The sequence below is a fragment of the Gorilla gorilla genome, chromosome 9 (genome assembly GCF_029281585.2).
Source record: "Gorilla gorilla gorilla isolate KB3781 chromosome 9, NHGRI_mGorGor1-v2.1_pri, whole genome shotgun sequence".
Lineage (NCBI taxonomy): Eukaryota > Metazoa > Chordata > Mammalia > Primates > Hominidae > Gorilla > Gorilla gorilla.
Window position 1 is genome coordinate 13,252,848 of NC_073233.2, and position 22,693 is coordinate 13,275,540.

General features: G+C 37.0%; 3 protein-coding genes across 5 annotated transcripts in view; 2 read left to right on the forward strand and 1 right to left on the reverse strand.

Annotated features, from left to right (window-relative positions):
* The window catches only part of LOC101154372 (olfactory receptor 2AG2), a 165,117-nt gene extending 148,847 nt beyond the window's left edge, over window positions 1-16,270 (reverse strand). Inside the window, exons 1-2 of the mRNA XM_004050615.5 lie at window positions 16,126-16,270; window positions 14,148-14,225 (exon numbers count right to left, since the gene is read on the reverse strand). The gene's annotated coding sequence lies outside the window, so the exon portion shown is untranslated. The remainder of the gene's footprint in view (window positions 1-14,147; window positions 14,226-16,125) is intronic.
* OR2D3 (olfactory receptor family 2 subfamily D member 3) lies at window positions 6,720-12,570 on the forward strand. The gene has a single exon (XM_055355320.2). The coding sequence runs from the start codon at window positions 10,652-10,654 to the stop codon at window positions 11,642-11,644; it is 993 nt and encodes a 330-aa protein (XP_055211295.1). The 5' UTR covers window positions 6,720-10,651; the 3' UTR covers window positions 11,645-12,570.
* Window positions 15,972-22,693, forward strand: part of ZNF215 (zinc finger protein 215) — a 65,160-nt gene continuing 58,438 nt past the window's right edge. For 2 of the 3 annotated variants that reach the window (XM_055355315.2, XM_055355313.2), the window contains exons 1-2: window positions 16,248-16,389; window positions 21,744-22,322. In XM_055355315.2, coding sequence (XP_055211290.2) covers window positions 21,923-22,322 — 400 coding nt within the window. In that variant the 5' untranslated portion in view covers window positions 16,248-16,389; window positions 21,744-21,922. Of the gene's footprint in view, window positions 16,390-21,743; window positions 22,323-22,693 lie in introns of all 3 variants that reach the window. The other variant, XM_019037711.4, reaches the window with a different exon arrangement.

Below are 22,693 nucleotides of genomic sequence, written 5' to 3' on the forward strand. Positions count from 1 at the left end.
AAGAAAATGTGGCACATATACAGCATGGAATACTATGCAGCCATAAAAAATGATGATTTCATGTCCTTTGTAGGGACATGGATGAAGCTGGAAACCATCATTCTCAGCAAACTATCACAAGGACAAAAAACCAAACACCGCATGTGCTCACTCATAGGTGGGAATTGAACAATGAGAACACATGGACACAGGAAGGGGAACATCACACACCAGGGACTGTTGTGCGGTGGGGTGGGGGGAGGGATAGCATTAGGAGATATACGTAATGCTAAATGACCAGTTAATGGGTGCAGCACACCAACATGGCACATGTATACATATGTAACAAACCTGCACATTGTGCACATGTACCCTAAAACTTAAAGTATAATAATAATAAAATTAAAAAAAACCACACATTTAAAGCCTGCATTGTCATGTTTATATTAGGACGGTGCTAAGCAAATTATACTCCACTATGTAAGGTGGTCACACAGCACTCAAACAATCATGAACTAAAATGAAAGCACAAGGCCTGAAATCAAGTTGGATTAGTCAATTAGAAAGTCAGCATCCAGGTGATCCAATACCTCCTCATTTTCATTTTTATTTAATTACCATATAAAGAAAGACACAAGTTTGAAAACTTATGAACCCCTGAGAAAATATCTGTTGATGCCATTTTAAATGACAATGGTGTAAGGTTTGGAAGAAGCCTAAGTATGATTTAGAAACTTTAGTCTGTGGTTTCAAACATAATGCAAAGTGCCCCCCCAGGGTGTCTCAGAGGATGAAAAAAGGTAATAAAGTTGAGGGTTTTAAAAGCTCCAGGGAATGCCCTCTTGACATAATTCTCAGGACCTCACTTTTAATTATTTTCTCAAAGGAAAATACGTTGTTCAGAAGTGTAACCTAGGTAAATTAGAATTTGTACCTTGAGCAAAGTAAAAAGGCTTGGAATGAAGTCAGACTCCTAGGATGACTCTAGTATAGGCCTTGGGAGGAATTGCTCAGGAGCCAACCTACAAACAGGTGAATGTCCTTGAAGTGTGGATCTGCAGACACAGAAGTTGCTTCCTTCCGTACTAGATCCTTGGTTCCTTCACCAGTGACCTCACAGTGCTGTTCCTGTTTTGTCTCTGCCCTCAGGTGAGAGAGAAGAAGCCACTGATAGGCCTCAAACTGTAGGATTCTGCAATACTGATTGGGGGTTGGAAGTGGGCAAGGTATTGGGAAGGTGAACTTTGTCATTTTATCTCTTACACATCAATTTTTCCCTTGCTAGATTCCCAGAGACAATTCAATTCCCACTCTTCTCCTCCAGAATCCCAGCCTGAAAACCCTCCTCCAGATCTTGTCCTTCATGGATAAGACTGTTTTCAGAGAGATCACAGAGGCTGTACCCTCCTACATTACTTTCCTCTTACTGTTGAAAAGTACCTCTGCCTGATTCTCCCCTGCCCTCGGCTGTCAGCCCTTCGGTCTTCATTGTCTCCCTCAGTTTGCATTTGTTCCACCATCTTCCCTAGTGTATGGCCCACTAAATAGGCAAAGAGCTGGAAGGACACTAGGAATCGTGCTTTCAGAAGCTTCATCAAGAGCTTGGTCATGCTCTGGGTCTAACAGATATGAAAGAACCAAGATTGCATGAATACACTGTTGTAAGAATGCTGGCACTGCTGGCTCCAATCCCCTGGTGATCTAAGGCACATAGAGGAGAGTAGGTCCAATTGCAATCAGTGCTGCCCTCCCAGAATGGGTAAGGATACCCACTACAGGTGCCATCACACATATACGCAATAAGCAAATATGCTTCCCATACAAGTCAGACAGAATAAGTTCCCACGTGACTCAGCCTTGGTCAGTATCCAGTTGGTTCAGTACCTCCTCTGATACTGTTTATTATGTGGAAGATTTGGTAGCCATGGGGATGCACAAAAAGAATATAAAATAATTGTGTGAGCGTATCTTGAATATCTGCATGTTCTATGAGATATTAAGTTTGTAAAGCTGGGAGGAAGTCCATGTGGCTTGTGATGTGTGTGTGTGACAAGGAAGAATTCCCTTGTGTGCAGCTCTGTGCCTGTGTGAGACTCTTAAGAGAAGATATCCGGCAAGGACATATTACTTAAAATGTTGTTAGGGCCTCAGAGAGATAACAGATTCATTGCTTGTCCTTTCAGTTTGGGGAAACAACCTGTCTTCCATCTCTCTTTCTGTACTCCTTTTCCTCTTTCTGCCTTCTCTCTACATCTCTGAATTCCTGACTTCTGTGTTCAGCTTCCCCTCCCTGATTTCCTCTAAAGTCTATTCTCTTTATTCTATTTTTACCAGTTATTTTTTCTTCTTCATTTTCTCTCTGCATTAGATAAAGAGATACCTTTGTTGAACTAATTAGGAAAGTTTACAAAGTTACATGAAATCTTCAGAGTGTGAAAGTATAATTATCCCCAGTCTTCCTTGGAATATGAAACTAAATTTCATCTTAGTCCTTTTGATTTATTTGACTCCTTTCCTGTTTTGAGATTAAGCCACATTCTTCCTAATCCACATATACACTCACATCCTGTCTTTGAGATATAGATAACCATTCCCTATATACTCTACCTGAATTCTAAGTTTTTATTGTGTGTTAAGAATTATTAGTGTGGTAAAGGTATTTTTTTAACAGTCATCTCTCGCACACACGCTCTCATTCTCTTTCTCTGTACACACACACACACACACACGCACCATATATATAAATCATACCCATACATGCAATTTTGTAATCTACTTTTTAAATTCAACAGTATGTCAAACATCTTTCCATGGGAAATACATATCTACTTAAATTTTTAATGATAAAATTTATCATATTATCATCATAATAATAACCATCAACATTGCAGTCATTTCTTTACTGCAGTTTCTAGGCATAACGCAAATTTTCCACTAAGTTCTTAATTTAGTCTTTACATCTATATTATGAAGTTGTGGTTTTATGTTCATTTTACAAATTAGGAAACAGACAAAAAGGAGTTAAATTGTCTAAAGTTACAGAGCTAGGAAATAGGGAACAAAGATTCAACCAGGTATGTGTGACTAAGACATCTGCACTCTTACCCACTTCTCTATACTGCATAGGTTCTATTATATAGGAAAACTATAATTTATTTAACACAACACCTATTATTTGACTGTGGGTTGATTTAGTCTGGAAATAATTCTGGGTGTGAGTATCCTCTGAAACAAAGCTTTGTGCATACCTATAATTATTTCCAAAATATAAAGTCCTAAAACTTGAGCTGTTCAGGAAAAAGGAAAAGTTCATTTTATAATTTTTAAATATCTTCAAGTTGACTTGCAGAGAGATTTTATAAGTGTACATGCCTACATTTTTCGTATCTGTTTGTTCTACTCTCAAAAATATAGTGGGTGATTTCAATCTATTTCATCTTTTCTAAAATGATCAGAAAGAAACAGTAACTACTTGTTTTATTTTACATTTCTCTGATTCTGAGTGAGGATGAACATTCTTTACATAGTTAGCTTTTTGGATATTTGAATTTCTTTTATGAATTGCTCATTAACATTTCTTTTTCCATCCTTTCCATTGAGAAGTTCTTCGTATTCTTGATTTTTAAAAGCTCTTTGATGTGGTAGTTTTTCTATTTGTTACTTACATTTTACATATATGTGTTCTTTAACCATTCATTTAAAATAGTTGTATAATAAAATATACCAATCTTAAGTTAATGGTTATGGTTTTCATGATGTCCTTAGAAGGTCCTTTCCCACTCAAAGATTACAGAAAATAATTTAATCTTTACATCCATATTATGAAGTTGTGGTTTTACTTTCATTTTACAAATGGTTTTCATGATGTCCTTAGAAGGTCCTTTCACACTCAAAGATTACAGCAAATATTCACCTATTATTTCTCCTAGCAATATTAGGGGGTGTTTTTATTTTTTTGTTTTATATTGAGATATTTAATCCATCTAGATTTTGGAGAAGAACTGATGTGAGAATACTTTCTTTCTCAACAAATAATCAGATATTCTAACACCATTTTAAATAATACACCCTTCTATCAATTTAGATGATATCTTTATCATTTGTTCCTCTATATACTTGAGTTTGAGTCATTTCTCTATTTTAATCCATTGAGGCATTGATATCTGCACTAGTACAATGCATATAAATTATCCTAATAGTAAATCATAAGGTTGGATAGGTTAAATCTCTCCACCCTCCCCATAACCACAATTCTTTTTCATATTTTTCAGATTTTTTTCTCTGAATATTTTTACATGTATTCATCTGGGTAAACTTTAAAATTATTTTGTTAAGTTTCCCATCAGAGATTGTTTATTGGCTTTGATTATAACCGCAGTTATTTTTTAGATAATTACTGGGGAATATTTCTCAAAATATGATTCATGGAATACTCATATCAAAATCACCAAATTGACTTGTTAAAAGGCAAATTTAATTGTTCAACCACAAACCTACTGAGAATCTCTAGAACTCAGGAACTTTTATTTTTAACAACCTCTCACAGAGAGAATTATTAGGGACGTTAATATATGAGAATCAATAATTTGTTAATGATATCTTTACAGTATTTAAATCTTACATCTAGAAATTAGGTTTATTTCTCTATTTATGCATGTTGACTTTTCCTGTATTCTTTCTGAACATATTCATGTTAAATTCACACCTACATATTTTGGCAAAATATATATGTCTATATATAGATATTTTTTTGAGACAGAGTCTCACTCTATTGCTCAGGCTGGAGTGCGGTGGTGTGCTCTCAGCTCACTGTAACCTCTCCCTCCCGGGTTCAAGGGATTTTTCTGCCTCAGCCTCCTGAGTAGCTGGGACTACAGGCATGTGCCACCACGTGCAGCTACTTTTTGTAGAGACAGAGTTTCACGACATTGGCTGGGCTGGTCTCGAACTCCTGACCTCGTGATCCACCTGAGTCAGCCTCCCAAAGTGCTGAGATTACAGGCGTGAGCCACTGTGTCCGGCCATTAATTATATATTTTTAAAATTAATTTTATAATTAGTTCTGATTAATATATAAGAAAACCATGCACATAGTTACATATATATAACTTACCTGTTTACAGATTTTTTTATTAGAATCAGTTTTCAGATTATATAAAAATTTACAAACAGAAAATCAACCTACAAGTAGTGATAAATTTACCCTCTCCTTTCCAGTAATTATACCTGTCATTTCTAGTTTATATTTCTAATTTTTATTTCATTAGCTAACTCTTGGCAAATAAACAGACACCTTTTTTATAACTCAGAATTTAATGTGACTATTTCTAGTATTTCATCATTAAGCACAATGCTAGCATTTTGTTTCAAATATCTATTATTATACAAAAGAAGAAACACTCAGATTTCTTCTTTAAAAAGTATACTTAAGTTCCTGTTTGACTCAAACTACTTATCAAGAATGAAATATGAACTTTATCAAGTATCTTTTGAGGCATTTACTAAGATATTTTTTCCCATTCTAATCTATTAATATGAAGAATTGTTTCAATAGATTTACTAATGTTGGCCTAAATAAGCACTTACGGTAAAAGCTCACTTGATCACAATGTTTTATTACAATGGAATACTGCTGTTATCTATACACTTTCATTTTATTTTGACTTTACATCTATTTTATATGTATTCATTTAATGTCAACTACATTAAAAAATTGACTTTTCCTTTTTTCTCTACAAATGAAGTAAATGAAATAGTAATCACCATTCCTTAAAAGTTCAAAATAATTCTGAATTTGTTAAAATGCTATTTTTATTATAATGCAGTTTAAAATTTCACTTGATTTCCTCTTTGACTCGTGTTATTTAGAATTGTATTGATTAATTTCCAAATGCTTGAGGATTTTCTAGATTTTGTTATTGGTTCATAATGTAATTCTGTCATGGTCAGGGAAATATGCCTTATGTGATTTCAATCCTGTGGTATTGAGACTTGATTTACTGTCTAGCATATATAGTCTAACTTTGGTGAACATTCCCTTTGCATTTGAAAAGAATACATATGCTGTACTTATTGGGTAGAGTAATCTATAAACGTCCTTTAGGCTAAGTTGGTTGTTCATGTTGTTCAAGTCTTCTGTATCCTCATGGATTTTCTATTTGTTCTGTCAGGAAGACTGTTGAAATCTTCAAATATTTCTCTGTTTTTTTTTGCTAATTATCCTTTCAGTTACATCAATTTTTCTTCGTACATTTTGAAGTTTCATTAAGTGCACTCATATTAAGTATGGTTTTGTCTTTGTGGTGAATGACACTTCTATCATTATGAAATGTCCTTCTTTGTTTCTGGTAATACTTCATATTCATATATTCCAGTTTTTCTATGACTAGTGTTTTTGTGGTATATTCTTTTTCATCCTTTTATTTTCACACAACTGTTTTTATGTTTAAAAATGAATCCCTTGTAGACAAAACATTATGTCTTCTTTTTTGTCCAATCTGACAATCACTGCCTTTAATTAGAATGTTTAGTCCATTTATTTTTCTTTTTTTTTTTTTTTTGAGATGGAGTCTCGCTCTGTTACCCAGGCTGGAGTGCAGTGGCGCGATCTCGGCTCACTGCAAGTTCTGCCTACCGGGTTCATGCCATTCTCCTGCCTCAGCCTCCCCAGTAGCTGGGACTACAGGCGCCCGTCATCACACCCGGCTTTTTGTATTTTTTTTTTTTTTTTTTTTAGTAGAGACGGGGTTTCACCATGTTAGCCAGGATGATCTAGATCTCCTGACCTCGTGATCCGCCCACCTTGGCCTCCCAAAGTGCTGAGATTACAGGCGTGAGCCACCGCACCCAGCCGCCCATTTATTTTTCATATAATTATGGATACAATTTAAGTCTACCATCTTACTTGCTTTGTAATATTCCTATCTATTCTTTGTTCTTTTATCCTCCTTTCTTGCTTTCTTCTTGAGTACTTAAAAATTATTCCATTTTTAGTTTTATTTTTAACTATAACTCTTATTTTATATTTTAATGGTTATTCTAGGGGTTATATTATGTATCCTTGACTCATCACAATCCTCTCTTACTGCCTACCCTCTCTGAGGTATCACCTTAGTGCCAGGGGTTTTCAGTGAAGGTTCTTTACTCTGGCAGACTGAAATTCCAAAATCTTGTAGCCTTCCATGAGCCCTCTGGCAGTTGCTGTTTTGGGACTTGGCAGTTCTATCCTGCGTATGTACAGTTTAATATTCAGCCAAGACTCAGAGAGATTCCTGAAGTCCCTATCTGCAGCTTCTTCCATTCTGCTATTCCCTTCCATAATTCAAACTATCAATTATGGATCTCCATCTCATCAGTTCAGCAAGGGTCTCATGCTCTCCTTAGGCTCCCGCTCCATGGACCACAGTCCTGAAAGTGCCTCCAGGCATAAAGCTAGTGTGATCATAGGGCTTACCTTGTTTGTTTCCTTGCTATATGGCATTATTTTCTGAGTTGGCTGTTTGTTGTTCAAGGTCTGAAAATAGCTGTTTCACATATTTTGTTTTATATTTGCTTTCTGCAAGAGGGCTAGTCCTATAACAGTTACTTTATCAAGACTTCTTATCAAGCAGAAGTAAAGAAGTGACTTTAGAGCATCCTCAATTAGGTGCTACTACATTTTCCCATTTTTATTTTTTTCTTATATTGGTAATGTAGGGCTTTTTAAAGTATCAACACATTAGAAAAGAATAAAAGTAACCTACCCATAATTCCAGTACCCAGGGTCAACCACTCTCAACATTTTGGAAATTTTTTTCTTCTAGTCTTTTCTGTGCATTTTGAAAACATATATTAGCATTGGTCTCTAAGACAATAGCAAAACCACTTTTGGTAAGTACCAATGGGAGGTGATTCTCATTATTATTGATAATGATATTAATAATCATTATCTGTAGGATCCAAAGGAAATAGTAGTGATCATATAGACCTAGACCACCAGAGAAGGGGAAAAAGAAAATGACAGGTCCAACTATTCTGGAGGCTGAGGTAGAAGGTTGGCTTGACCCCAGGAGTTTGAGGCTGTTGTGAGCTACAATAGCACGGCTGCACTCCAGCCTGGGTGACAGAGCAAGACCCTGCCTCTAAAAAAAAAAAAAAAAAGAAAAGAAAGAAAGAGAAAAAGAAAAGGAAAAAAAGAAATGACAGACATTACTTTGGGGCTAACAGTGATATGTTCCTAAGAACATGTAAGTTATTCTCTGTGGCATTTCAGAAATAATTGCAGGAGAAGAAGTGGTTCTTTGAATAGGCTGTTTCACTAATTTTGATAACTCCAGTTATAGCTAGATAAATAGATACTGTGCACTTATATTGTTGATATTTTGCCCATATTGTGCCCCCTTTCACTGTTGCAGCTACATATATTTGAAAACATGCTGTAAGTAAATTTTTGAGACTAAATTTTGAGTATGGGGCAAATTTTTCCCTGCCACATTCTATTCAGAACTGGGTCAAAATACATGAATATTTAAGACTTTTACTGTAATTGGCAAAATTACTTTCCAGAAAGAGTAATACAAATTTCCTAACCACTTGCTTTTGCAAATGTGTCCTGTTTTTGTACCTTCATTATACAGCTAATTAATTCTATACTTGTTAATTGTATAATTTGGGGACAGTAACTTAACCTTTCTGTGCCTCAGTTTCCTTATCTTTAAGACAAAATAGTATTTTAATTTACCTCATAATGTTATTGGGAAGATATAATAATATAAAACCCTAAAATTAATGCTGTTATGGGTTCAATGCTTAATGAATATACTAGTTATTTTTTGTTAAGGTTTTGGTGTTAAAATCTTAGATAATTACGCAAGTGAAAATTTATCTTTCATTGTTTTAATTATTGAGTTATAATAATATTGAATATTTTTCTTATATTTAGTAGCTATTTGTATTTCTTCTTTTAAATAGTCTGTTCATATCTTTGGCCCATTATTTCTTGGACTTCACAATTTTCATATAGCTTTATACAAACTCTTAATGTAATCAGGTCATTTAATTTGACTTCTTTTCCTATTTGGATGCCTTTCATTTTTTTCTCTTCTAGTACTACATTGAATATGAGTGGTGAGAGTGGGTATCCTTGTCTTGTTCCAGTTCTCAACCAGAATGGTTCCAGCTTTTGCCCATTCAGTAAGATGTTGGCTGTGGGTTTGTTACTGATATACCATCTTTCACCAGTCAGAATGGCTTTCATCAAAAAGTCAAGAAATAACATATGATGGTGAGGCTGCAGAAAAAAGGGAACACTAATACGCTGTTAGTAGAAGGCAAATTAGTGCAGCCACTGTGGAGAGCAGTTTGGGGACTTCTCAAGGAACTAAGAATTAAAGTAATATTTGATCCAACAATCCCATTGCTGTATCATACACCCAAAGGAAAATAAATCATTCCACCAAAAAGACACACACAATTATATGTTCATCACAGCACTATTCACAATAAAAAAGACATGGAATCAACCCAGGTGCCCATCAGTGGTGGACTGGATAAAGAAAATGTGGAACATATACACAATGGAATATTATGCAGCCATGAAAAAGAATGAAATCATGTTCTTCACAGCAACATGAATGCAGCTCAAAGCCATTATCCTAAGCGAACTAATGCAGGAACAGGAAACCAAATATCACATGTTCTCACTTGTAAGTAGGAGCTAAACATTGGGTACACATTGACATAAAGGTGGGAACGACAGACACTGGGGATGACTAGAGTGGGGAGAGGGGGTAAACGGCTGAAAAACTACTTCTTGGGTACTATGCTCACTACTTAGGTGGCAGATTGATTTGTACACCAAACCTTAGCATTTGTACTCCAAACTTTGTAACAAACCTGCACGTGTACCTTAATTCTGAAATAAAAGTTGAAGAAAAATAAAATTATTTAAATTTTTTTTCTGATGTCTCTCTCCAACATTTTTCTCAGTTTGTGGCTTATCTTATGATACCATTATCTCACAGAAGTCTTTCCATTTGTGTGGCAAATTCTGCATATATTTTTCTCCATGGTTTCTTAGAAAGTATTTGTGTTTTTCAAGTCTGGTCCTATCCAAGTATCACAACAATTTTAACTTATTTTTTCTTTTTGTATTGCTTTAATTTTAATATCTTATTTCTTAATCCAAATAGTTTGGCCTTTAGCGTAGTATAGCTAAGGCTTTACTTTTAAATCCAGCAAAAGTCTGTTGCTTCTTAATAGGTCAAATTAAGTTTGATTCCTGAAAACTGCTTCACAGTTTTGAAGTATGTGTTATAATTAAATATGTCGTATTTTAAATAGTTAGTGGTAGAGTTTTCTGCATACGGATAGTCCTAACAGTATATACAGTCATTTCCTAACAGTATATTTATAGCCAGTTAGTAAAATCCACATGAACTCTAACATCCTTACATCAGAACTAGCCAAGAGGGCTTTCACAGTATCATACTTTATCTATTAAAAAGCGGCGCTGTGGAGAGAGGACTTGGAAAATAACTAAGTTGGTTTAAATTGCAACCAACTAATAATAATAAATATATACATTTATTGTTAATTAGAACAAGCTGGATAGCAAAGAGCTAGAAATACTCAACTAGGTGTCAGTTTTAACATGACCCTCTTCTACAAGACTTGATGTCACAGACCCAAAAAAATGTGTTCTTTTTTCTTGTGCCAAACAGGTAAACAGGCAAAAATATCAATGGGAGAAGAAAACCAAACCTTTGTGTCCAAGTTTATCTTCCTGGGTCTTTCACAGGACTTGCAGACCCAGATCCTGCTATTTATCCTTTTCCTCATCATTTATCTGCTGACCGTGCTTGGAAACCTGCTCATCATCATTCTCATCTTCCTGGATTCTCGCCTTCACACTCCCATGTATTTTTTTCTTAGAAATCTCTCCTTTGCAGATCTCTGTTTCTCTACTAGCATTGTCCCTCAAGTGTTGGTTCACTTCTTGGTAAAGAGGAAAACCATTTCTTTTTATGGGTGTATGACACAGATAATTGTCTTTCTTCTGGTTGGGTGTACAGAGTGTGCGCTGCTGGCCGTGATGTCCTATGACCGGTATGTGGCTGTCTGCAAGCCCCTGTACTACTCTACCATCATGACACAACGGGTGTGTCTCTGGCTGTCCTTCGGGTCCTGGGCCAGTGGGGCACTAGTGTCTTTAGTAGATACCAGCTTTACTTTCCATCTTCCCTACTGGGGACAGAATATAATCAATCACTACTTTTGTGAACCTCCTGCCCTCCTGAAGCTGGCTTCCACAGACACTTACAGCACAGAAATGGCCATCTTTTCAATGGGCGTGGTAATCCTCCTGGCCCCTGTCTCCCTGATTCTTGGTTCCTATTGGAATATTATCTCCACTGTTATCCAGATGCAGTCTGGGGAAGGGAGACTCAAGGCTTTTTCCACCTGTGGCTCCCATCTTATTGTTGTTGTCCTCTTCTATGGGTCAGGAATATTCACCTACATGCGACCAAACTCCAAGACTACAAAAGAACTGGATAAAATGATATCTGTGTTCTATACAGCAGTGACTCCAATGTTGAACCCCATAATTTATAGCTTGAGGAACAAAGATGTCAAAGGGGCTCTCAGGAAACTAGTTGGGAGAAAGTGCTTCTCTCATAGGCAGTGACCTCTGAGTCTGACTTTTAGAGCTATGGTAACATTCTTTAAAAAGGAGCAAGATTTTAGTAGGCAATTATGAATTAGGTTATTTCAGGAAGAAGTGTGAAAATGAACATGTTCTAAAAACTGTGAATACTACAATCTAAACTAGAACATAGGGAAAAAATAAAAGCATGAAAAGTTGGGTCATTTCTTGATTGTAAAAGGTGTTGGGTGCTACTGTGAGGAGTTTGTAGTTAATTCAGCTGCCATGGCATGTTTTAAGCACAGTCACAATTGAATCTAGGAGGTTTCAACCAGATTATTCTGAAATAACAGCTAATACAAATTGCAAGCATAATTCTAACATCAAAGATATCTCAAGTTTGCATGTCTTCAGCATACAAACCTTAGAATAGGCTCTGATTAAAACAATTAAAATATCTGTAAGAGTCTTTAATACTGGGTTCATTAGATCCTAGAGCACTTCAGCTTGTGAAAAGGTACCAGAGGAAATAATACTTCCTAGTTCTTCATGATCTCTCCTGAAAACCCCCCAAAATTTTATATAATCACCTCAAATTTTGTGTAAGCATAGACTATCAGAGTAAAAAGGGAATTCAATAGTAAAATAATCCAACCACATATCTGAGGCTTAAATTATTTCATAATATCTCATCAAATAATTGTTCAGCATTTGCCTAACCAGGAATGACACAGCTCCTTACTCGGGCCACTCTCTTTCATATAAAGGTAGTTTTTACTATTATAGAGATCTTCCTCATGATAAGTCAAAATCAGTTTTCCTGTATCTTCAATCTAGTTTCTCTAGTTTTAGTCCTAGAGCAATTGTCATTATTCTTCAATACTAGAACATACTGAGGTCAATTTCTGTATTTGCCCAAATTCAATTGTCTCTGCCAACTGCCCACTAGTTTCTTTACAATTTCTTTATCTAATATGCTTTGATACCCTGTATTATCTTGGTCATCCTCTTTTGAATGAGCCCAATTTACCTAAAGAGTATTTCTTTAAAAAACAAAAGAGAAATTAGAATTTGGGGTGACCCCTTCATAGGCTTCAATGCCTGCACACCATGTCACACTGTGGCCCAACTTCTCTAAAATAGTCAATTCCAGAGTCTACTTCAGTTCCTCACAAACCCATAATACAAATAAACTGGCTGGCAGCCTCTTCGCTCTTTCACTTAAAACTTCTAACATTCACATGTTTAGAAGAGATTCTAAGTCACATGTTTAGAGGTGGTTTTCCATGGTAACTATTCTACAGCCATCACGCACATGGGGTCCAGAAACCACAGACCTCAGATTGACTGTGTAGAAGTCCCCTCCAGTGAAGAGCTATCCAATAGCTGTCCTTATTTCTTTCTTCTTTAATTCATGTATACATGTGTCCATTTTTAAACCAGCTATTGATCTCTTATTTCATTTTATCTTATCCAACTCTGAGTGTATTTGGTATACTCAGAGTAATGACTGAGACATAACGTATATTAATACACATTTTTTACTATCTTTTTAAAATTTACTGGAACTGTACCACAATAGGCAAACTTTAATCTGGGGTATGATAATCACTGAAAACCTTCATTCAAATGATATGTGTTAGTTGAGGTGATATAGAGAAGGATAAGAAATTTTTAGTTGAATTTGGTAACTTTGGCTGCTGGTTATGATCTAGATGAGATCTATTTCAGTGAATAGAGGAAAAATAAGAAAATGTAAACAGATATTTGGAGATGTTTTACCATGAGGGAAAAGGAGGAAATGAGGTATGGTTAGGAAAGTGGGATTGTGGGGGTTTTATTCATTTTATTTTATTTTAGATGCTTAGGCTACTCCCCCACCCATTCCTTGCAGATTCTAGCCCCTGACTCACTGCCACTCTCCTGAAGATACTGCTCCTGTGTTATAGTTGTTGGTTATTTAAATTTTCCCATAGAATGAAATATTCAAATAGTTTGCATTCTGAGATTCCTTAATCCTCGCTTCTCCAATGATTTCAGCTACTCATTCCCATGGTCATATCTTAAATATTGGCGTTAATGATAACTGCCATCCCATCCGACCAAATTTCAAACACACTCCTGAGTAAAACAAAATGATTGCTATTTTAAAGCACTAAATTTTGAAAGGGTCTGTATGCAGCGATGGATTACTGACACACTGAGAATTATGTTCCCACTCATTCCACCAAAATAGATGCCAATGGGGCTTCTTCACAAAGCTGTCTGCATGAAACCACTACATACTAGGGAGGGAAGGGGAAAATAAAGACAAAAAATTCTAATGAAAACATACTTAATACATACACCTAGAAATCATCATAATGATGACGTATCAGTCAGGGCTTTTAGTTTCAAGCAACAGAAACTAAGCATGATTTAAGCTAAAAGTAAAAATATTGAAATAATATTTGAGTCATGTAGCCAGAACCACAGACCAAAATTGTACCACAGAATTGGCTCTATGAGGACAAGACTTCCATTCAGCACTAGAAGCATGATTTACCTGCCAACACCATCAGGACAGGACACTGCTGCCGGAGCTGCTGATTCTGGAAACTGAATATTGCTGCATCCATTGCCACTGTTGGAAAGAAAAAAAAATGTCTTCTGACAAACACAACCTGAGTTAGGCGATCAAATTGAACACCAACAATAATAAGTCATGTTGATAGTATGTACCTGTGATATGATATAATAAAAATGGCACTCTATCTCTGTGACCTTCATCTCCAGTCTAATCATAGGAAAAACATCAGAAAACTCCCAATAGAGGGAGATCATACAAAATACTTGACCAGTACTCCTCAACACTGCCAAGGTTATGAAACACAAGGAAAGTATGAGAAATCGTCACAGTCCAGAAGAGCCTAAAGAGACATGACAACTAAATGTAATGTGATATTCCAGTTGGGATCCTGCATCAGAGGAAAGAAAAAAGATAAAAACAAAACAAATAAACCAGCTAAAGAAGTCTGGTCCTTACCAGCCTGGACAACATGGCAAAAATCCATCTCTACAAAAAATAAATTAAAAAAAAATTAGCCAGGCATGGTGGCAAGCACCTGTAGTTCCAGCTACTTGGGAGGCTGAGATGGGAGAATCACTTGAGCTCAGGGAGGTCCAGGCTGCAGTGAGCTGTCACACCACTGTACTCCAGCCTGGCAGCCTGGGTGACAGAGTGAGACCCAGTCAAAAAAAGAAGAAAGAAAGAAAAGAAGCAAGCAAGCAAGAGAGAAAAAGAAAGAAAGAAAGAAAGAAAGAAAGAGGGAAAGAAAGAAAGAAAGAAGAAACAGAAAGAAAGAAAGAAAGAAAGAAGAAAAAAGAAAAGAAAAAAAGCAAAGAAAATAAGAAATCTGAATAAAGTATTGTGGACTTAATGTATCAATGTTATTTTATTTTTTATTTTTATATTTTATTTTTATTTTCTTAGTTGTAACAAATATACCATAATAATTTAAGAGGGTAATAACAGGGAAAACTAGTTGTGGAGTAGAAGGTAACTCTGTATATTACCTTCTCAATTTTTCCAAAACTGCTCTAAAAAATAAAGTCTATTTAAAAAGAAATAAAAGAAACTATATGGTGTGTCCTTGTTTTTTTGTGTCACTAGCTGTTCAAAGTTGTCATCTTGTTTTACCTTAGTCCACTCCTGGCCTAGATATAAAGCTCTCTCTGGTTTAAGTTCTTTCACTCTGCTCCTACAGCACTGTCTACATGCCTCTAGGCAAGCACTAATCATATTATCATGTACTTAATACCACCAAGCATTCTCTCCTTTGTGACACACACATCCCTTCCCTCTGTGTCTCCACACCCACCAGATTTCCTCCTACCTCTCAGGCTGATCCTCCTCTCTCTTTTTTGCAGGTCCGCCTTCCCGACTCAACCAACGGTGTTGGTGTTCCCTGGGCCAATCCCAGCCCATTTCCTTCTATTTTCTCTCTTCCTCTCTGTCCCTTTCTCTGCAATCCTATTCCAATGGATAGCATCCATCACCATCTACCCAGATTGACCCAAATTTTACAGGTCTAGCCCCAGACATATCTAAATTCCCAAATGCCTACATCCAAATGCCTAATTGACAATGCTTCTCAGATGCCACAAAGTACCTCAGTCTTAACAAGCCAAAACTGAACAACGAACTGCAAGACCTCTCACTTCTATACAAAACTGAATGAATGAATCTGTGAACCAATAAACCAATAAAGACCATGTAAGAGACAATGTCTTGTCGAAATTGTCATTGTTTTTTGATTCCAGACAAATGGGGTGTGGGGAACAGAAAGGCGATTTGGACTAGTTTCCCCGGACGGGATGAGGAAGCGCCGGAAGTATGACGCTCATTTCTTTAAGCCACTAGAAGCGCACCGTGAGTCCATTCACAGGGCCAGAGTTCCAAGTGTGCGGCGTGGGCGGGGCCTGCAGAAAGGGACGGGGCCTGCAGAAAGGGACGGGGCTTGAAAAGGCCTGGTCTACCTTACCGGTCCGGGTCGCGGGGGCTCCCAGGGGGTTCCTTCCACAGCTGGTGCGCGTGCGCAAGAGTGCGTCGAGGTTGTTGCGTGGCAATTTATGAAACTCGGAGCCGGCAGTGAGTTGAGGGTTCGGCGAGGTCAGGGATTCCTAGTTGCAGCGTGATTACCAACGCCAGCTCCCTTCACTGTCCAAGACAGCGATTCCGCGGCTCCTCTCAGAACTGGCGCTTGTGAGTGACTGAACGGGCCCCTGGAGAGGAGCGGTGCTCACAGGTATCATTCTCGTCAGCGGGCGGTGGGGACGCGGGGTCTTGGAATTGGGAATCACGCTTGAGGGCGTCCATGCGGAACGTGCAGCTCACCTCAGCTTGCTTGCAGTTACCCAGTTTCCACGCTGCCCTCCAAGGTCTGTGCCGGAAAACCTGGAGGAGGGCGCGAGCTGACGGGAGGGATGGAAACGTGGGCTGCGGAAGTAAGACAAGCGTTGAGAGCAGCGACAGAGGGCTGGGGGTGGGCGGCGGGACGGCTGGGGTCAGGATCCAGCTCCGCTAAAGCAAGGATTTAAGCACACTCCTGTCGCCGCTTCCATTCTGCAATAGGGGCAGTCTCCAGACGCGCAAAGTGGTTAGCATGTTATGATCAGCTGGTTTGGGAATGGCTGGTATTGATGCCTCATGGAAAAACCAAGTGTGACTGGATCAATCAACTGGGAAAGACAATGGAGTTTTAATTAATTCATATTGCCTTGTTTTCCCAGTCATTCCTGGCCACCTCCCTAAAAGATTAAAACCTCCAAGTATCGTACTTATTTTAAAATAATTCTTTCTCCATTTAACATAAATGACTTATATTCAGTCACTTATTTGCAAACTGTTTTCTGTTCCTCTTTATCTGAGCTAATCTCGCCAGGTGGTTCTTACCTCAAGCAGCTGTCCTACCTACAACCTGTTTGATTAGAAATAACCCTCTTCACAGACAGTACCTTTTTTCCATAATTAGCAGCTGTTCAAGTTCCTTGCGGCCATAAAACCGTAGAACTGGTGCCACCTGGTTATATTAGTCTAACCATCCACTACGACTTCAGGTCCCTCCGTCACAGTGGTACTGGCTCCGTGTCTTAATCCTGAATCCCACCTTTATATCAGAGGCATCTATTCAGTACTTTAGAGTTTAACTGTTATATTTCCTGGATTTGTATATTCCAGTGTTCATCATTTACCATTTAAACTTCTTGCAGTCACGTCACACCTTGGATCTCTATCATCAAAACTATTCCACCTCGGAAATCTTACTTAAATGCAGCATGCCTCTCCCTGTCCTAGCTCTGTAACTGTTTACAGTGAGTAATTCATTAATTTGTGTTTTTCACCTACAAACCTCCCAGTATATTTGTTGCTTTTTTTTTTATTTCCTGAGTTGGATATTTAATGCATCTCATTCTTGTTTAATTATATGTAAGGCTTTTCCATTGCCTATCAGGAGCTTCAGCTGTGCGCTTTAGATTTTGACGTACAATGTTTTTACTGTTTTTAGATACTTTGCAGTTGTACTTTTGATTCTCTTTTATCTTTTTTTTTTAGAAGCAAACATTTGAATTTTAAAGTAGGTGAAATTGTTTTTTCTATGTGGTGTTGATTTCTGGTTTTGCATTCTAGTAATAAATGTGGTTTCCACTACTCTTGTTTACCATTTATCAAGGATTTTCTATTTGGTAGCCTAATAAATTCCTTTTGTAAACATTCCCTTAGGTGCTTGAATAGAAACTACATTTTATCTAGTTTTATTTATCTATTAGGCTAAGCATATTATTTATATCCACTATACTATTACTTTTTTGACTTTATCTGTCAAAGTCTGAGAAAGTTACCTAATATCCCATTTCTGTTGTATCACTGTTGACTTCATTTCTTGTTTTCTGAGAATTTTGCCAAAAATGTTTCAAGTATGTTGTACATTTAATGACAGTTATATTTCATTATGGGTTATAATCATTTAGTTTCCTCTAATGTATTTGTGCTTTTAATTCATTATAATTTTAATTCACTAAACTCTTGAATATTTTTTGTTTGCCTGGTATTTTTTAAAAATTCTTTTACATTTAGTTTTGGAGTTCTCGTTTTGGATGTCTTTTGAGTTTTATGTAGTTTGAGTTTAAAATTTTACCCAGTACATTTATTGTTGCAATTAACATCTCTGTTATTTTTACTTTTTAGTATAAAGCCTTTTCTGTTTTGTCTTTGACATATGGCCTGTGAGCTTTTATTTTTTCTTTCTCCATTTATGTTACTTTCAAAGTATCTGGGCCCATAGTTCATTTTTTTGTTGGACTAAATTATACTACTTCAGGACTATTCCACCAGTCATATTTAAGAGCTCTCTCTTGGCTGGTGGCTCAAAAGTGGAGCAAATGAGGCCAGATCAGGAGGGTCGTGGATGTCAACAGTTGTGGCGGGTTTTCAGTCTGTTGTATTGACGGTGGGCCTTGGCAGATGCGAATGAGGAGAAAGATGGTCTTTTGTTATGAGTTTGGGGAGATGTCAAGGAGTACTCCAGAGGGATTCATTACAGGAAGCGCTTGTTTCAGGGCAACTGGAAGCAATTTTCTATCCCGCGAGACCCAGGAATAGCCCATGAAAGGCACCATTACCCTTTTCCTCCCCTGGCCATGACAACCTAGATGGGATCTTTCAAGCCAGAAGGCACCTGCCTCTGTGGCTTTCCACTTGCTGTGGGAAATCCTTTGGGGAGCTTGCATTCACAGAGAAAAAAAGTTTCTAAATAAATTGGATAAAGTTACAGGAAAATAGAGAAGACAGTACAACAGAGTGTCCATATACCCCTCCACTAATTTTTCCTATTAGTAACATTTTATATTAGTATAGAACATTTGTTACAATTAATAATACTACATTAACTAAAGTCCATGCTTTATTCAAGTTTAATTTTTACCTAATGTCTTTTTTACTGATCTAGAATCCATCCAGTATACCATATTACATTCTGTTGTCATGCCCCCTTAGGCTTCTCTTGGCTGTGACAGTTTCTCAGACATTCCTTGTTTCTGATCATGCTGACAATTATGAGGAAGTATTGGTTAAGTATGGAGAACCATCTGTTGGAATTTGATGTTTTTCTCATTATTAGACTGGGGTTATGGGTTTAGAGCAGGAAGATCACAGAGGCAAAATGCCATTTTCATCACATTGTCTCGAGGCTACATACTGCCAACATGACTTATCGCTATTAATGTTAATCTTGATCACCTGGCTGAGATGGTATTTGTCAGGTTTTTCCACTGTAAATTTACCTTCCCCCCTCCCCCCACCCCACAGCATTTCCTCTTTGGCAGGAAATTCCTATGCAGAGCCCATACTCAAGGGGTGGGGAGTTATGCTGTACCTCGTGAATGGCTGAGAATTTGCATAAATTATTTGGAATTTTTCTGCATAGGAGATTTGTTTACTTTCCCCCATGTATTAATAAGTTGCCATTTATATCACTGTGGCTTATGAGTATTTAATTGTTTGAATTATCTAATATTCTGTTGCTTATATTGTTCCAGATTTGGCCATAAGGAGCTCTTTCATTTGGCTCCTGTGTACCTTTGATGTGCCCCAATAAATGTTTCAGTTTCTTTTTTTTTTAAATTTTTTGAGCATTTCTTTACTTTCTGGCACTATAAGATGCCCTATGCTTATGTTGTATGAGCCTCAGTCCTAGAATCAACCATTTCTCCAAGAAATCCTGGTTCCTATTGGAGAATGGTATTAGAAACCAAGATCTGGGAGCTAATTATTCTTTTGCTGCTGGGCTGTTCTTGCTTCTAGACCTACTTAGCCAACAGAGCAAGGAAATGTGTGTTTATACTAATCTATGTATATATACATATCTGTAAATATTTATGTAACCATCTTCATCTAATTCAGCCAAATACAAGTTCACACTTAGGTCTCCAACTCTAATCCATTATCACATGGATCATTCTAGCCTCCTTCCCTTGGTTTTCTGTAAATTTCTAGTCAAACATTGAGAAACCTGGCTCTCACCACTCATCTGCCACTAAACTGTCTTTTCATAGTTCCGTGTATCCTTCCCCTACTCTGTTCGCTGATACTTATTTGAATGTTGAATGATCTATGCAGGCAGGCATTGCCATGGACAAGGTCACACAAACTTTTGGCCAATATGTAAGATCTAACATTGTAACATACATGTGTGCATATGATCTATTGAGAGCTTACTGTGTGTCAAGAAATGAGATGAGAGCTCTTTTAATCCCTATAATTTGATCAGATATTTTTATATCCATTTTACAGTTGAGAATGCAAACTTGGGTTAATATAATTTGCTCAGCTTTATACATATAGTAACTAGTACATCTGGGATATAAACTCATGTATCTATGACTCCAAAGTATGTAGTCTCATTTATATATTGCCTATAGCAGAGTTTTTAAACCTTGGAATTATTGACGATTTGGACTGGGTAATTCTTTGCTATAGGGGACTATCCTGTGTAGGATATTTAGCAATATCCCTGGCTTTGACTTCCTAGAGGCCAGGTACAATCTCTAGCTGTAACAGTCAAAACTGTTTGTAAACATTGCCAAATTTCCCCTTTTGGCAAAATATCCTGACTGAGAACCACTGACCTTAGATAATCATAATAAAAGTGACACCTGAATAGTAAATTGCATCTGGACTTGGAGAACTGTAAATCAAATAGAAAGTTGTATCTGGACATCCCTGAATGTAGTGACTCCTATAATTTGGCAGGCTCTTTGAGACAACCCATAAAGTTGTGCTCAGTTGTTATGAGAGATATTGGCTCCTGGGGGAATTCTTTTGAGTCAGAGTGTTTCCTACACCACGTTTATGGGTCTCATCTCCCTGTACTTGAGCTAAATTCTGCAAAGACTCACACTGAAGAAAAGTGCATATTATTCTTCTGCTAGCAAGTTGTTTTTTGCCTTCTGAGTAAATTGGTACCAAATATGACCTATGGTAGTCTTGCAAGTCTAAATGTTCAGTTGCGCCTAAGACATCCCTGGTGGGCATTGCATAATTCTCCATAGTAAGTCCTAACAAATATAAACTTTTCATTGTAGTCTGGGAATCCACTTTTTGATTTATTCCTAATAATAGTTTATGGATATTATTCTAGTATATTTTAAACAATTGTCTCTTACCTTAATTTCTAGTGCTATTGTCAGTTTTACTCATAGAATTTTATTGGCATTTTAAAGAGAACTTGGGGTAAGGTTTTTCAGTCATATCTATTCTGAAACCTTAATATCCTACCTGAAGATTTGTGTTGCTTAATTTTAAGGTAAAAATGATTTGCTACCTGATAAAGAATAAATCTAATTGTAATTCAATTACAAAGTTTTTTTAAATCAAAGGACTCTGCATCATTTGTTTTGGGATGTCTATTCGTGTGTGTTTCTTTGTCCTTTGGGAAACTGGTTAGGAGAAAGGGAAAGCGTATTTTCTAGTTCTAAGAAAGGAAAATAAAAATAGGAGAATCCATAATATGCATTTTTCTTAGGCAATTTTAATAATATTTGTGTTTTAACACTATGCTAATAGATGTTTGTTCCCTGTGGGTTAATTTCTATCTTTTTTCAGTTGCTCAGGTACCTGAATATTGGCTTTGTGTCTAAAGTTCCTCGAACTTGCCCCCTTACCGTGAAATAACTTGGCTTAAATCACACTGCATATAGTACACAGGTGCTTAGCTCAAGCCTGAGAATTACTGCAATCTAGTAAGGCGGATTTGAACTACTGTGGGAGTTCTATTTAGGAAGATGCAGCCTCTGAGCAAGTTGATGGCTATCTCAGAACCTCGAAACCTGTCTCTACGTGAACAAAGACAGGTTCTGAGAGCAGATATGTCTTGGCAGCAGGAAACCATCCCCGTCGTGGAGACACATGACTCTGAGGCATCTCGTCAAAAGTTCAGACATTTCCAGTATTTGAAAGTGTCTGGGCCCCATGAAGCCCTGAGCCAACTCTGGGAGCTCTGTCTTCAATGGCTGAGACCAGAGATTCATACAAAGAAGCAGATTATAGAACTGTTGGTGCTGGAACAATTTCTGGCAATCCTGCCTGAAGAAGTCAGGACTTGGGTGAATTTACAACATCCAAACAACAGTAAAGATATGGTGACCCTCATAGAAGATGTGATTGAAATGCTTGAAGATGAAGGTAAGAATATAAAAAAATTAGAGGTAAAATACTTGACCTTTCCCATGTAAAGAGAAATTACCTTTTTTTGAGGCCAGAGAGTATCAAGTGCCAGATCTTGAAGGACTTTATATTACTCTATTAGGAAGCCTTGACTTTATTCTGTAGGTAATAGAAATAGAGAATTAGATCTCACAGATTGGGTAGGGGAGTGAGACAGTTTGATTTGCCAGTTAAAAATATTATGTTGACATCAATTTAGAGCAGGAGTTGGCAAAATATGGCACACAGGCCAAATATTTTTTAAAATAAAGTATTATTGGAACATAGCTATGTCCATTTTCATTTTGTCTATGATTGCTTTTGTGCTATGACCAGAGTTGGTACTTGTA